The sequence below is a fragment of the Wolffia australiana genome, chromosome 13 (assembly GCF_029677425.1).
Source record: "Wolffia australiana isolate 7733 chromosome 13, ASM2967742v1".
NCBI lineage: Eukaryota > Viridiplantae > Streptophyta > Magnoliopsida > Alismatales > Araceae > Wolffia > Wolffia australiana.
The window spans coordinates 3,153,274-3,169,398 of NC_135847.1; the positions used below are offsets into that span (position 1 = coordinate 3,153,274).

The 16,125-nt window shown below is 38.0% G+C and overlaps 1 protein-coding gene across 1 annotated transcript; it reads left to right on the plus strand.

The window, feature by feature from the left end:
* The first annotated feature begins 9,605 nt into the window (after positions 1-9,605).
* On the plus strand, positions 9,606-11,285 carry LOC144711030 (UV-B-induced protein At3g17800, chloroplastic-like). Its single transcript, XM_078584940.1, has 3 exons — positions 9,606-9,841; positions 9,949-10,232; positions 10,309-11,285. The coding sequence occupies exons 1-3, from the start codon at positions 9,698-9,700 to the stop codon at positions 11,093-11,095; spliced, it is 1,215 nt and encodes a 404-aa protein (XP_078441066.1). The 5' UTR covers positions 9,606-9,697; the 3' UTR covers positions 11,096-11,285.
* Positions 11,286-16,125: the final 4,840 nt, after the last annotated feature.

Sequence of the window (16,125 nt, forward strand, 5' to 3'; positions counted from 1 at the left end):
GCGAGATGTGCAGGTTGTGTGGCAGTGCCACGACATTGCGTGCGGAGTCGTGCGGGTGAGCCATGCAGCTGTGCACGTGCTGCGTGGATCGCGTGTATGGGGCGCAGTGCGGGAGGCATCTCTCCAGGAGACTAAGGCATTGGCGCATAGAGCTTCGAGATGGTGTGGGTGCGCGGACCCATGGGGGTAGCGTTGGGCGCACATTGCCCAGCTGGAGGCGTCGAACACGATAGTGTCCGAGCGGACTGCGCGATAGGTGTCAGCGCAAGTGCTGATGGCGTGTGTGATCACCGAGGCTGGGATGGCATGTGTGATTGCTAGGCCCACGGGCGCGCGGTGCCAGACCTGGGGGCACACGGTAGTGGTGGGGCTGGAAGACACGCGCGCGGAGCACTGGGCCTCAAGGCGCAAGAGCAAGAGAAACACTATCAAGGCATGTTGCGCCTCATCTCATTACTTTAGTATCAACCCTCATCTTCCCCCTTGTAATCCTCATGACTACGATGTAACCTCTTTATGATATTAATGCAATGATCCTATTCCCCGATGGGGTTGTCTCCCCACCCTCTTCTCTAACCCCTTCTATGCATACTTAAGCTATTGCAAAGACTTCCGCTGCAAGAGATCCAGGCTTCTCACTGTTCTGCTCCAAGCACTAAGGCCGGCACGCGCCGAATTTGAGCATTTGTCCTATCTCACGATTTGACCGCCTGACACTATGTATTAGACAAGTTATTAGCTTTAGTGACCTAATACATTGAGCTGACCTGATTAATTAACCACATCACATATAAATTAGTTAATCAGTGATTGATTTAACCCAATCGATTGGTTAAGTAGATGGCCCATGTGGTGCAAAGCTAGACTTTGTTCCCTAGACTATGCAAAGGAACCTTGTGTCCACTCCCTCATCCCTCATGCATGCAAGGATCTTTAATGACTTAGGGGACGTTTACTTAGTCATCTAGTAAGTATTGATTCATGGGGAAACCATTAGAGAACAAGTTCTTTGATATTTCTGCTATCCTAGCCAAGTATTTGACACTATCATTTTCCTTCATTAAATCTCTTCTATTACCGAGGGTGGACAGTCCCATCTTGACCCCACAATTACCTTCGTGGATCGTGCTACATATGAGCTAGGATGGTTTGGAATCCCCTTATCAGAGATTGTTAGGTCATAAAAAAGACACAACCATTTACACATTGGTGAGATGAATAAACCGGATTGATGATAGGTATAATAGCATTCTAGCATTCATACAGATGAATTCTAGAATACATCAAGTTACGCATTCCACTATCTGTTATGATATTTTGATTTCCTCCTTGAGTATCCTTCGAATAGGATTAGTTAATACACATGTTTAAACACTAGTGATCTCTGAATTATGATCTCATCATGATTCACATAGTCATTGAATGTATTCGTGGCCTTCAATTATAAGCATCACACATGGATGATAATAAATATGTTATGTAAACGAATATCAAACGAGAAGTGGAATACATTTTTAATTGGAATCCCATATATATTTCCCAAAAATATTTTCAATAATTAAAGCTATAAATATAATTTGTGCAAATTTATTTCAAGATAATTAGTGAGAAAACTATTAATCTATTTAACTTTAATCATGTAAAATTAACAGAATAACTCTATGACTTTTATGGTATTTTATTAAAACAAAAAATTAAGTAATAATATTACATTAAGTAGTGCTTTGATTAGTGTTGGGGGATAGTGAAAAATGGTGAGTGTAATGGTTGGAATGAAGTGGTTTCATCATCATGGAACACAACAAAGATGAATTGGATTAACACCAATGAATGATAGAGTGGGCCATCGATATTGTTTGTCCACTAATAATAGCAGTCAATATGGTGGTGGGTACGCATTGTCGAACAATGGAGTTGGTAGTAGCATGTGCGATGGTGAAGACCTAGGCTATCTTCAATTATGACTCACAAGGCCAAGAATTAGGGTTTTACTTCGTTGTTGGTATGTTTGAGATTATTCAGTAAAAATATAAACCTTTTATCACTTAGTAATTTTAGCTAGTGATGAGTATGGATCGTCTCGTAGGAAGCGGTAATTAAGGACTCAATATTCTTAAAGTAGTGACATGTAAGCTAATGATAAGATGGTGACATGTAGGTGGTAAGACATGATTCAAGAGTGTACGGGAGCGCCATGATGGTAAGACATGATAGGGAAATCAATCTAAGCTAATAATAGGGCTGAGAAAGAACAACATGAGGCGATGATACTTAACGTAGATCCTTACATTCCACTAGGATCACTGTGGTTTGAGTCCATGTAAGCTCACCCTCTTTTCTATTACCTCTTCCCACATACCGTGGACACCAATAACATGCTTGATGAATCTCAAAAACTCACTATCTTTCAATCGCCCCACATGAGTAGAAATCATTTAAGGATAAATTTGATAGGGATTTACACCTTTATTTATAGATCAAATGGTATGGATCGAAAGAGGGGAAGATGAAGCATTCCTACAAAATTCTACTCAATCAGACTAGTAGATCATCAGATATAAAACTTTGAATTTGGCGCAATCCTACCCGTCCACTTACTTCTCTCTCCTTGTCATCAGCGCTGATGCTTCCTTGTTTTAGGTTGGTGGTTGAGATGTCCAATCGCCAGCTCTTAATGATTGACACAGTCACCTAATCTTAGGTTCTGCACTTTTGGTTTTGCAACCACCCGCTTCGAGAATGGCACATGTAACTGTCGAAGAAAAGACAAAAATTAATTTTTTTAACTTTCCACAGCGATTACCACAACCAATCAATGTGGATCTTTTTTTATTGCTCACCATTCAATTCATCAAATATCAACACATGGCAGGCACATTTTTAAGGCAAAAAGTAATAATTCATTATTAAATATTTATTTTGACTGAGAAAAATCATATATCAATGAATTTAAGGTAAAAAAATATGTAAAAAATATACTCCAAATCATAAAATTAATTTATTTTAACAATATAATGTCGTAAAAATCTTTAAATTAATATTAAATCCATAAAAATCACAATATGAATCTAATAAATAGATTTGATCATTTAAGTGTTGATAACACACAATTATAATAAGTCTAATAAGGTTCATAAGAATCTAATAAATGTGTAAATTTCACAAAAGTAACCCAATAAATTACGGGTTATCAATTAAAAAACTAGGAAAAAGGATAAAGGTGAGGGTCTTAGAAAAATTAAAGATCAAGCTAACCATGTTGTCACAAGCCCAATTTGTCGAGTTGTGCTGCCTCCTCATGAATCTTAATCAAATCATCAATCCTTCAATTATTCTTTATAGTAAAGAAGAGATCTAAATGATATTTTGAATGAGAAAATCATTCGGTTAATATTTAAAGGGGACAAAATTCATGGGTGTCTTTTTCATTCATCATGGGTTTTACAGATCTGAGATGAATGGATAGATATGATATGTTCAGGAATGGAAGAAATACGAGAAGAGGGGTAAAATAATAAGAATATATATATGTGACCTAAAATATATAAAATCTCTATTGATTAGGTCATGGTGGATTGAATGGCATGATGTACTGTGTGATTCAATCGACGAATGTAAATGAGACGGATAAAAGGGATCTAACTAAATGAGTGTTGAGAAGAGGATGGAATTTAGGTGTAATAAAATAACCTTAGATCCTTATATTAGTCCGAGATCACGGCAGTTTACTCATTCAGGATGAGCTTTCACGCATCTATGTTGTCTCCTAGCTATAATCAATCCAATGCACCAAGATATAATCATGGATCATGTAATCATGTCTTTTACTAAGCCTACCAATGTAGGAGCTTTTCCAATATGGGTTTTAAGTGTTCAGCACCTTCCAATATGATGGAGCACCTCCCGACAGAGCCAACGAATCATCATCGCCGGTCATCAGCGTCACCGCCGGTCCGTGTCCAGCCCGACCGGCATGCCAAAGCGTCCGTGAAGACGCCCGGGTTTAAATACCCCGGGTAGAGCACGTCCACGCTCGTATCTTCATGTTTTTGTTATCTTTTTTCAGCCGTCTTTATTTCTGTTTTCAGTCGTCCATATCGTTTCAAGTCACATAGTCTTGTCCGTTGTTTCTTATTTGTGTTGTAATGAAGGGGGAGATCCTTATTAGACTCTCCTTTCTGAACTCCATGTAAGGGCCCATCATGGCCCTATATAAGGCCATGATGGGACCACGTTCAATCTTAGATCTGGAATTTGTGTTGCAGTTATTCCACGTCCAGGTCTCATCTTGGGAGAAGAAGAAGAGGATGAAGAAGAAGAGGAGAGTGGAAGAAGGAGAGGAAGAAGAAGGAAGAAAAGGAAGAGTGAACAGGGAGACGTAGAAGATTTGCTCGCTTCAACCCTGCCACTGAAAAGAACAATTGATGACTTTGTATGCCCATGTGAGTCAAGTTGAAGCGCCGTGGACGATGATCCTGGTTCTCCTCACCGCCCAATTTTGCCAAAGCACTACGCAACGTCTGGGATATCAGGGTCTCGACGAAGTTCGTCAATCCATAGTGCCAAATAGCCTCAAATCGCCTGAAGAGCACCAACCACCGTGGGATCTCGGGCCTGGTCATCGCAACCCGTCCCCGCGAGCCTTCACAAACGTGCTCACCACGCGTTACCCAGTCGTTCCAGATCCCGATCCACCTGTTCAACGCGACCATACTTGGATTGTCGACCCTCACGGGCGAAACTCCATCGTGCTGAAGTCAAACCTCTCACGAAGCAAGGTGTTGGTCCTCCAAACTCAAGCAGGGCATTGAAACATCCTCGCACGCAGACAATTCCATCGGCTGGTGTTCATAGCGGAACGTGGTTCACCCTTTGCGGTCGTGACCCCGTGCTATTCCGCGAGGGGGGTCAATTTGACGAGTCCCTAACCACTCCCTATGGTTTGATAACCTGCAGACGCGCCATCCTGGTCTTGAACAGGTCGATGAGGTCAACGAACAAACGCCCTCGTACACGATGAGGGAATCACTCAGGTCTAACTCTTCAAAGCTGTCTGGGTGCGCTTTGAGACCGCTCTGTGGCAACCTGTCCGCATGCCCGTCGCTCTGCTGATTCGTCGTGCCATCCCACTCCGGCCACAACGATCCCCATCCTACCGCATTGTGTTGTCTCCGACTGCTGAACTGCTCCAAACTTCTCTTTGACACCCTTCCCCATTCCTACCCATACTAGCCCATACATCAACAAACACATTGATGACGAGTGCCGATCGATGAGGTACGCCGTTCCCTTGCTCGTTAGTTTAATTACTTATTTCAGTATATTTTTCGACTACACTCCACCGCGCTCGGGTTAGATTAGGTGAGAGAAATTTAACGAGAAAACTACAAATTTGAGCGTCTTCCTAGGCACGGGCCGAGCCCGTCCATTACGTGTGAGCCCCTACAGAATTATTCCATTCGGAGTCGTAGTCACCATCGTCACTCCGATGAGGGTCAGAGGGTCACCGTCATCGTCACCGGACGTCTGCTTCAGAGCTTGGAGTTTGGCGAATCTTCACGGGTCGGGGACTGCACGTACATTCTCCTAGGTTACATTACATCATGTAGTTACATACACTTAGTGCTTTACCCATCGGACGACGCTGACGATGACGTCCGACATCACAATATAGATACTAGGCATGGATCAATAGAGGACATAATCCCAAACCTACCCTCAAAATGTTGCCATAATCCACCCTCTAGGCCATCAGATATCAAGGTTGGAAATTGTCTCAATGTAGGCTCTTTATTTTAATTCTCTCTCATCTGTCCACACCAATGTTGTTTCAATAATAATTGCGAATCCTTATAAGGTGGTGAATTCTGAGCTAAAGTCTGCTTTGACACATACCCCTAAAAAATTGATAATGCATTAATAACCAAATAACAAAGGTGTGTCACGGTATTTCAAATTACAGCATCATGTCACCACTATCTTCACTCTGGTCCAATAAAACATGGCCACTTATTCATGCATTTTCCAGCCTTTACGATGAATATATAGTGTCGCCATGCGTCTGACACTTTGCACCTTATTTACTGCAAAGTGTTACCCAAATTATCTCTCAAACTGTTACAATTCCTAGGTTTCCATTACATTGACTACAATTTAATTTTTTTCTTTTTATCCTGATCATTGTGTCTGTGTGCACTAAAAAGCACACAGTTTGATCTCACAATTGGAGCACTATGCAATCATGATTTGTTGTCACACATTACCATGCACTGGTGAGAGATGATAACACTGTAAATAGATCAATATAACAAAAACTATATGTTTTATGCACTAAAATAGTTATGTTTGCATGTTATCAATCCAACAGTAATATCCAGTTTTTGGATGCTTTGGTATTTTTAAGGATTTTCCCAACATCATATTCTTTAACAGATTATCTTAATGAGCTAGAATATATTTTATGAATTTTTTGAAATTATATTCATATGTATGTTAATTTTCTTAGTTGATATTATATGTATTATATCTTTATGACTTCAATTTAGTTTAATTCAATTAGCTAACAAATTTTCAGTTTTATTTCCCATCCTGCCACGTGTAACCATTCGATTAGATCAAATGGTGACCAATCACTAGTTTTAACCACAAAAAGCGCACATTGAAGTGCATTGGTCGCGTGGAAAAAGTAGGAATTTAGTTTCTTTACCATATTTAAAGTGGTCTAATGTGACATATGTGGCAGAGAGAGGGAGAAATAACACATTTATTGTGCAAATATTGGTTATTTTCTTTCTTCAATTTCAAGTATAAGTGGCTGCATGAGATTGAACAAACAAGAATCCATTGGATTTTCTCACATTGGAATTTGAGGATACATGTCTACGTGCGACAATATTTTGGATGCTAATTGTAGACAATATTTTGCCAACAAAGATATGTATTGGAGGAGAAATGGAACATTTATTTTAATGCAGATTACACCATAGAATCTTTGGAAAATTAGGTGATTCCGTGCAACACTAGCAATCTACGACGAGGAGAGAGAAAATGTCAATGACTATAATTTTTCCAACTTCAAATGATCCATATAGATTTTTGCGCTGAATTTTTTAGGTTGCTTCCATTTGTCCCTTCTATTCATACACCATCTCAGGTCTAAAAATAGAGCCCCTCATCCTTGTAAAAAAGGCACCCTTGGATTTTGTCCTAATTATGATTCCCAAAGTTATTTGCATATTATAAATCTAGCGTGGGTTTGTTATTTTATATGAAAAGAGAAGAATTCAATGGGCAATGTTCAGATCAAGGCATGAGAAAAAAAAATCACAAATCAGATCTTTGGGCACCTGACGATGAGGTTTGAGTGATCTTCATCTTTTTTAGACTCATGTGTTCTTGGTTTTTACTAGGTTATCATTTCCTTTAGCCGAGGCTCTCGCCATCATGCACACCACCTCTAATTGTGTCACTCATCAGCCCATATCTTGTTCCATCTGTGTTCCCATTGGTGACTATAAAATTATCATCACTTGGTCCCCCTCTGTTGTTCTTCAGTGCGTATGTGTGGAGTGGAGCAGAAGTGTCGAGTGACGATTGATGGAGATGGACATAAGTGGAGTGGAGCAGAAGAAAGAGATATCGCTGCTGATTGCCACAGAGATTAAGAATAAATATAAAATAAAATTTAAATTTTGTTTATTCCTAAATAAATATAAATAAATAATTAAAATTTCAAAATAATTTATTCAATGCTTGGTCCCTGTGGATTAGACCCTTACTCGTTTTGTCCTCGTAAGAAAAATCATAAATATTATTGCATTAACTAGAATCCATAAACAACAAAAATTAACCAAGGTGGTGAGGAGATGGTGAAGCAAGGTGGTGAGGATATGGTGAAAAGTGATAGCTAATTGTATAGACATAAGAGAAAGAAGGATGGCTTGAAACAAAGGTGGAAGGGAAGATGAACGATGACGTGTGTAAAAGGAAATGTAACTTAGATATCTTACTCCCAAGATTTTATATGAAAGGGGGGGAGGTGAAAAAAAATTATCAAGAAAATATATCAGAAAATTGTCACAAAAATTTATCAAGAAAATATATCAAGGAAATATATGAAGAAAATTGTCACAAAAATTTATCAAGAAAATTGTCACAATAATTTATCAAGAAAATATATCAAGGAAATATATCAAAATTTTGTCACAAAAATATATGGAAACACATGGACACCTCAATGAACTAAGGCGCATGCTAACCATTTCATCAAGGGAGATTATACAAGTAAAAACCCCATTTATACATTTTTGTTTTTTTCTTGTTTTTTCCCTTTTTCTCAAATGGGTACAAAAAATAGAGATGAACTGGTCAAGAAACCCCCAAAGTCAAAAGTGAATGCATGTAGATTTCGCATGGCCATAAAACATCTCTTTCTAGAGAGAATGTAATGAGAAAGCAAAAATAAGAGAGAAGAATGAGGTTGATAAGATAGAGGATTCAAAATAGAAAGAGAACAAGCAAAATATATCGCAACAGGGAAGATAAATCGACTTAGGAGATAAGCATATCATCAGTAATAGTGGGTAAGGTTAAGAGATGGGTTCCTACATGAAAATAAAAGCACATGGTGATATCATTACGTAGGTTAGGATAAGGGTGAAGAAGGTACTTATATAGCTTTCGAAGATCATCTATAGGTGGATCAAGAAAAACACATTTTGTTCTCAGGACTTGAAGAAGTACCAAGCATCACGAGGGGGGCAGTGATAGTGTAGAGACAGGTTATGGTCTCTCTGGCGATTAGGTCGCTCCTATCAGGACTGACGGTGGACGGTTGCAACGTCTATGATGTTGACGTTGACGTCGATGTGAATGATCAAAATTTTAGGCTGTCTGGAGACAGATGTCATCAATGTTGTCGCCATAATTTCATCATCTGCCCATCAACATCATCGTCATGCGTCGTCATCGTCTAGACATGCCTATCCCAAATTGTTAATTTCCTCGAATCCCCTCACATATTTGGGGGGTTTCAACAAAAAAATGCTAATCTCATGATTTTCATGATACAAGTTATATAATATATTAACATAGACTCTTTCTATGATTTCAAGCCAAAGAAAAGAAGTTTCTGGATGCGTCTAGTTTTCTGGATGACAAGAAATTGGCCACGTCTACCTCCCCCTAAATCCTACGTGGCTTGAAAACGTTCTCGGAAATATCCTTCTTTTTCAATTTTCAATTATAAATTTTCTAATTAGTAGAATTCCCCACCTCTTATAAGTCGGGGGCGATCGTAGCCGTGGGATTGTGAGGTCAGGGAACAGCCTCCGATTTGACGTGTCCCGCTCTACCCCGTTGGATCAGCAAAAGTATCTTCTCGCACACAGACCCTGGAATTCTTAAAATATGATATATATACTCTCCTCAGACACCGTTAAATATCTAAAATGACCAAAGTACCAATATACCCTCTATGGATCACGGCTTAGGAGACACTGCCAGGGCTATATTGGTCTTTACTTAATAATTTGTATTTTATTGTAAATTTCTTTAAATTTCGGGAGCCTATAAATACGCGCCCTTCTATCCGTCTTCCTGAAGATCAGCTACGAGTTTCTTGGGATTTGGGGCTCACCAAAACTCTCCAGTTCTTCCGATTTTCGAGGACTAGGGTTAGGGTTTCGAGGTTGTGGGAATGGCGGATTGCTGGATGATTGATTCGTCCGCATCTCTTGCGGCCCCCAGAAGCGTAGCCTCTACTGTGGGAGCCTTGAAATTGAGCCGCGCGAAGTTCATCTCCCTGGGCTCGAAATATCCGTTTTCCGGCAGATTGATCAAGGTAACTGGCGAATTGAGAACGTCCTTTTTTAATTTGTTGTATATTGTGAAGATGGTTTAGGTCCAAGGATCTTGAATTGGGATATTAATTTTGGATTTCGATCGCAGCGTGGCAAATCCGTCTGGAGTTCTGGTGTCTCCGGGGGTTTTCAAGTCCGGAGAAATGTCAGCGTGAGGGCCTCGTCCTCTTCGGCGGAGTCTTCTCCAGCTCAGATCGCTCCTCTCCAATTTGAATCACCAATTGGACAGTTTCTCTCACAAATTCTGGTCAGCCACCCGCATCTGCTGCCCGCCGCCGTCGATCAGCAACTCCTGCAGTTGCAAACCGATCGAGAAGCGGAAACCCAGAAAGAGGAGACATCCACCGTTGGAACAGATCTAGTTCTGTACAAGTGAGTCCTTCTCTTTTAACCATTTACAACAATTACAATACATAAATACTTACAATTAGAGGTTTTGACCATGCAGGAGGATCGCCGAGGTCAAAGAGAATGAAAGAAAGAGAGCCCTGGAAGAAATCCTCTACTCTCTGGTTGTGCAGAAGTTCATGGACGCCAATGTTTCACTTGTTCCTGCTGTTTCTCAGCTGTCAAGTCCACCCATGGGAGACACCCAGTGGCTTCCCCAGGAAGATAAGATCCAGAAACTCCACTCTGCAGAAGCATATGAGATGATCCAGAACCATCTCTCTCTCATCCTGGGGAACCGCATTGAGAATTCAAACACCATGGCAGTGATTAGCAAGCTGCGGGTTGGCCAAGTTTATGCAGCATCCATCATGTATGGGTACTTCCTCAAGAGAGTAGACCAGAGATTTCAGCTGGAGAAGACTATGAAAACCCTTCCTTGGGGCTCCGAAAACGGCAAAAACTTATCTGATGAAGTCAAATCCTCACACCCTGAAGTACCCTTTGCTTCATCTTCTTCAGAATTTTCTGGGTTCAGCTCAAAACAGAGTAAATCGGCTCGGATGCGGTCTTATGTCATGTCTTTAGACCCTGAGACACTCCAGAGCTATGCCACAATCCGATCGAAGGAGGCTTTCAGCATAATTGAGAAGCACACTGAGGCATTGTTTGGGAGGCCGGAGATCGTCATCACGCCGCAGGGGACCATCGATTCGTCGAAGGACGAGGTTCTTAAGATCAGTTTTGCTGGTTTGCAGAGGCTTGTTCTTGAGGCAGTGACTTTTGGCTCCTTCTTGTGGGATGTTGAGAGCTATGTGGATGCCAGGTATCATTTTGTGGCAACTTAGTTCTTGATTTTCCATTCATCAGGTTGCACTTTGGGCGAGGTGAAGTGGCTGGTCTACTTATGTAAATTAAATTTCGGCTGCTTGATTGTCTATTTGTGACCTTAGTAAGCTGACATTGGGGGAATTCGAGACCTTTTTTATGATGTGTTTCAATATCTCTCCTGGAATGTGACATTATGTATTTCGCTTATTGCTCGTTCTCTCATGAAAAAATATGTGAAAAACCATGGAAATAGGTGTTTATTAATTCATTTTTATCTGGGGATCAGATGGTATGATAATCAGTTTATCTTAAAACCATGCAATGAGAAAGTTTTGTTATAATGACAAGATAATGGTCTATCTTGAAGTAAACGGATGTATACTCTGCTCTGTTTTAAAAAACTGGGCAATTATAGTCGACCCTAATCAAAAGTTTCAAATTTTAGAGAAATGTGGACTTCATGTTGTGTTTATGTCCAGAATAATTATGATAATAAGAAACATATGTGTCAACCATTAATATATGAAGAATAAAGAGGAAATCCGTATAATATTAGAAGTGGGTAACTTTAGGGAAATCGGTTTACATGTAAGATGTTCTAGTTTAGAGCTATCAAATTTCTGTACGTAGAAACTGAAAGCTACACTCATGTATCATTAGAAAAGGTTACCCTGATGTGCATCTTGATTGTTGAAAACGACTAATGATTCTAAGGTATTGAGCAAGAACTACTGATATGCCTACGCCAAGAAAGGGGAAAATAATTCATTTAATCATATTATACAAATAACAGAAGTTTTATAGACAATACAAGCTTATATCCCACAAATCCCTTATTATTTAATCTCTCTCTTATTATTTATTTTAAAAAAACACGAGTTTTGGATGTTAGCAACAATAAAAATAATATTCAAATCATCCAAAAAAATTGCACGTCAAAATCAGAGATGTAATGCTTCTATGGTCGGGTACTCAAAATGTTTTCTTCAGGAGTGTAATTTCATATCAAAAAAATTTAAATGTTGAGGAAAAAAACCAAAACTTTGGCTTTAAATTTTTTATCTGAATCCACTTTGGCTTGCCACTATGGATTCAGATGGAATTATGAGACCTACAAGCCCACAGACATCAACAAATTGTTTGAGTTCATCTATGGATATTGGCAATGATGAGATCAAAATATGGCGATTTCTTCTGTTTAAACGTGTAGATAAACATTCCTATTCATAGGCTATTCCAGATGTACATTGAAATAAATGGAAAACTCTTGCTTATATGATGGTGGTTGATCCCATAACCATTTGTGTGGAGATGCCTGGGAGAGCTAATGAATGCTTTGTAGGGACATGGTTCATGGATGGTTATATACTTGGCTGTCAACCTGGTTAATTCATGTCTCTAATGTGTACATGTTCCTTATACCTGAGACATCAAAGGAATCTTCAAGATGGCCCATTATTTTTTTATCATGACCTTCACATCTCGATCACAAGATTCCAAAAAATCTTAGGATGACTTCAGCAAGAAGTTTACAAAGATGATTTGGGAGAGATATAAGATAGAGAATATGAAAGAGAGAGGTGTGAGAAATGAGAGGGAGAGAGAGAGAGATAAGATTGAGGAGAATAAAAAGAGAGGTGAGGAATAAGGGAGAGATATAAGGGAGAGAAGAGGATAGTGAGAGATAAGAGAGAGAAGAGGAGAGAAAGAGGTGAGAAATAAGGGAGATAGATAAGAGAGAGGAAGAAAGAGACAGAGAGAGAGACATAGAAACAATAAATGATTGAGAGATGAGGGAGATAGTCTGAGAGAGTTAGAGAGGGAAGGGAAATATGATAAAATAGAGAGAGTGAGGTGAGAAATGAGAGACATATAAGAGAGAGAGAGGTGAGAAATGAGAGAGATATTAGAGAGAGGTGAGAAATGAGACAGATATAAGAGAGAGGTGAGAAATGAGAGAGAGAGAGAGGTGAGAAATGAGAGAGATATAAGAGAGAGAGAGAGAGAGGTGAGTAATGAGAGAGATATAAGAGAAGAGAGAGGTGAGAAATGAGAGAGATATAAGAGAGAGAGAGGTGAGAAATGAGAGAGATATAAGAGAGAGAGAGAGGTGTGATAAATGAGAGAGAGAAGAAGAAGAAGAAAAAGAGAGGTAAGGAATAAGTGAGAGAAGAAGAGAGGGAGAGATAAGCGAGAGAAATGAGGGAGATAGATTAGAGAGAGGAGGAAAGAGAGAAAGACAAACAATAAATGAGAGAGATCTGAGGGAGAGAGTCCAAGAGAGTCAGAGAGAGAGGAGAGATATGAGAAACTAGAGAGAGATGAGAAACAACATATAAACATAGAGATGAGATAGTAGAAAATTAAACACATAAACAACATATAAGCAAGAGAGAAACAACAGAGAGAAACAAGAAAGACGAAATGAGGGAAATGATAAAAAGATGAGAGAGAAACAAGAGGATGGGGTGGAACAAAGGTAGTGGTGGCAGATTGTGGCATTTTTTATTCTTTAAAAATACCTCACATCCGCACTGCCCAAAGGCCTGAGCGGTGCAAAAAGAATTCCATCCCTAGCTGTAAATCACCTTGATCATGGTAGAATATAAGGATCAATGGCAAGTTCCTTGCACTTATGTTGTCATCTTCTTCTCAATACCCATCCATATTCATCCATCTAAATCAATCCATGTTCTCTATCCATCCACATCTAATTCATATCACATGACATTATCATCACCATTCCCCTGATTCTGTTTATAAGTATTTATAGATATTTATTATTACATATATCTATCCCTACTTATCACCCTTCTCATCCATTCCGATTTCTGCAATTTATCCCCAACATATCTACTATCTATATATCCATGTTTTCTCGTATATAATATATATATATATATATATATATATATATATATATATATATATATATATATATATATATATATATATATATATATATATATATTATATACATACGAGAATTAATGCATTTTAAAATGGTAACTAGTGGATAAGAAGGGATGGTTTATAATATAGAAACAGAGATAATGGTGAGATGATATAGTGATAAACAATGATAATATATATATAAACCATTATATATATATTATCATTGTTTATCACTATATCATCTCACCATTATCTCTGTTTCTATATTATAAACCATCCCTTCTTATCCACTAGTTACCATTTTAAAATGCATTAATTCTGTAATATCCATTCCCTGTGGAGACAGCCCGTTCTCATCACTATCTAACCGCATGAAAAAAATTCAGATTGAAATATCTTATTGATTAACTTGGTTGTTGACAACAAAGTAACACCCCATATTCGAGTTCATCACTTGGGCTACTACATCTATTGATTGGGTTACTTTAATCTCAGATTAATCAATATATATGTTAGATATAGATAATTAATTAAGTTCTCCAAGGAAGAGTTATTGGAACTTATGGACTTATTAACACGGATTTTACATGGGCCTAGTGGGCTCACAGACATATGTTTTATTATACTTCGGTGGATATACTTAAGTAATGGTCCATTTGCATATATTTTATGCAACAGTTGGAAAGGCGAATGTAATGAGATGATTTCTCAAAGAGTATGAAATGAATTAAGAATACAAAAAATGACGTCAGGGAAGTTGAAACATATACCTGAGCCTCCATCATTAATAATCTCTTCATGTGCCTAGTTATATTAATGTGAACCAATAGAACTTAAAATTGCATCTGCTCCATCAAAGCAAATGAGTTATGAGGTTCGAGATGAAATACATATCTCATACCATAGTTTTCAAATTATTTATTTATGTCATCATGATTTCATTTGATGTGTATGTTTGGTTAGAGATCATTTTAAATATAAATTACTAATAAATTGATGCTAATTCAATTTAATGACACATACTTAAGAATGCAAGAAGTGGATATTACATATTTTTAATGAGCTTTGTACGCAGTTCCAGTTGAAAGGCTTGAGTGAGTCATGTTTCTGAATTATGAGATATGTTATGGGTTGTGTATTCAAAACAAACTTTTTATTCAATATTTTGTGGGTTTCAAAGGAATATGGGCAATCTTGCATATGATTTATATCCTCCAAATTCTTTGTTGCCTGTATTATTTTGTGTAGTGGAATGCTTGATAGAATAAATTGAAAATGGGCTAAGTTTATGCTACAATAATAAAAAATCAATATCTTTTTCATTTGAGACTTCACACTATTAACAATTAGAAAATGATATTGATCAGTCTTAAAGTATAACTATTCTTAATTTTAGTTTAATATAAATGGATAGATTGAATTACAACACTACACTTTTAGAGCTAGGCATGAACAAAAATTAGGGAAAATTTATGTCTAATAAGTCATGAATTGGATTTCATTTCGAACATATATAGGCTAGTTATAAATGTCTGGTACAAATTAACAACATGACATAATTAACCTTTCTTTGTCTGACAGAATACATGATTGATTAGGTTTTATGTTTTTGGAAATGATATCTATGGTTTCCACACTAACCAAACTTGCGTGTTCAGCTGTATTGATTTTTTCATGGTTGACATGGAGTTGGACAGTAAGACTTCCCCAGGGATTTGACAAAACACATGATCTACAAATAATTTTGTACTTATACTCCTTAAACCAATGTTGCCAAGATGTTTTAGGGGATGACTACAAAATTTTAATGAACTAGGTAAAGGAGAACAGAATAAGGCTGATTCAGCTAATGTTTATCCTGAGCTGTCTTTATTTAATAATCCATCTTAATTGGTGGAACTTGTTAAATAAAAAGGGTCATCATCTGATCAGTGCAGTAGCTGACTAAGATATCTCCTATTTTAATATTGGTAGGTCCCATTTGGGTGTAAGATATCTCCTATTTTAATTTGATTTGAGGTGTCATGATTTCAAAAATTTTATGAGTTCATATGATCTAATCTAAAATATAATGATAATATTATGAAGTTAACATGAAGCAAACTAAGTGGTCTTAAGGATAGTTTTTATACAGAAGCATAAATCGTTTATG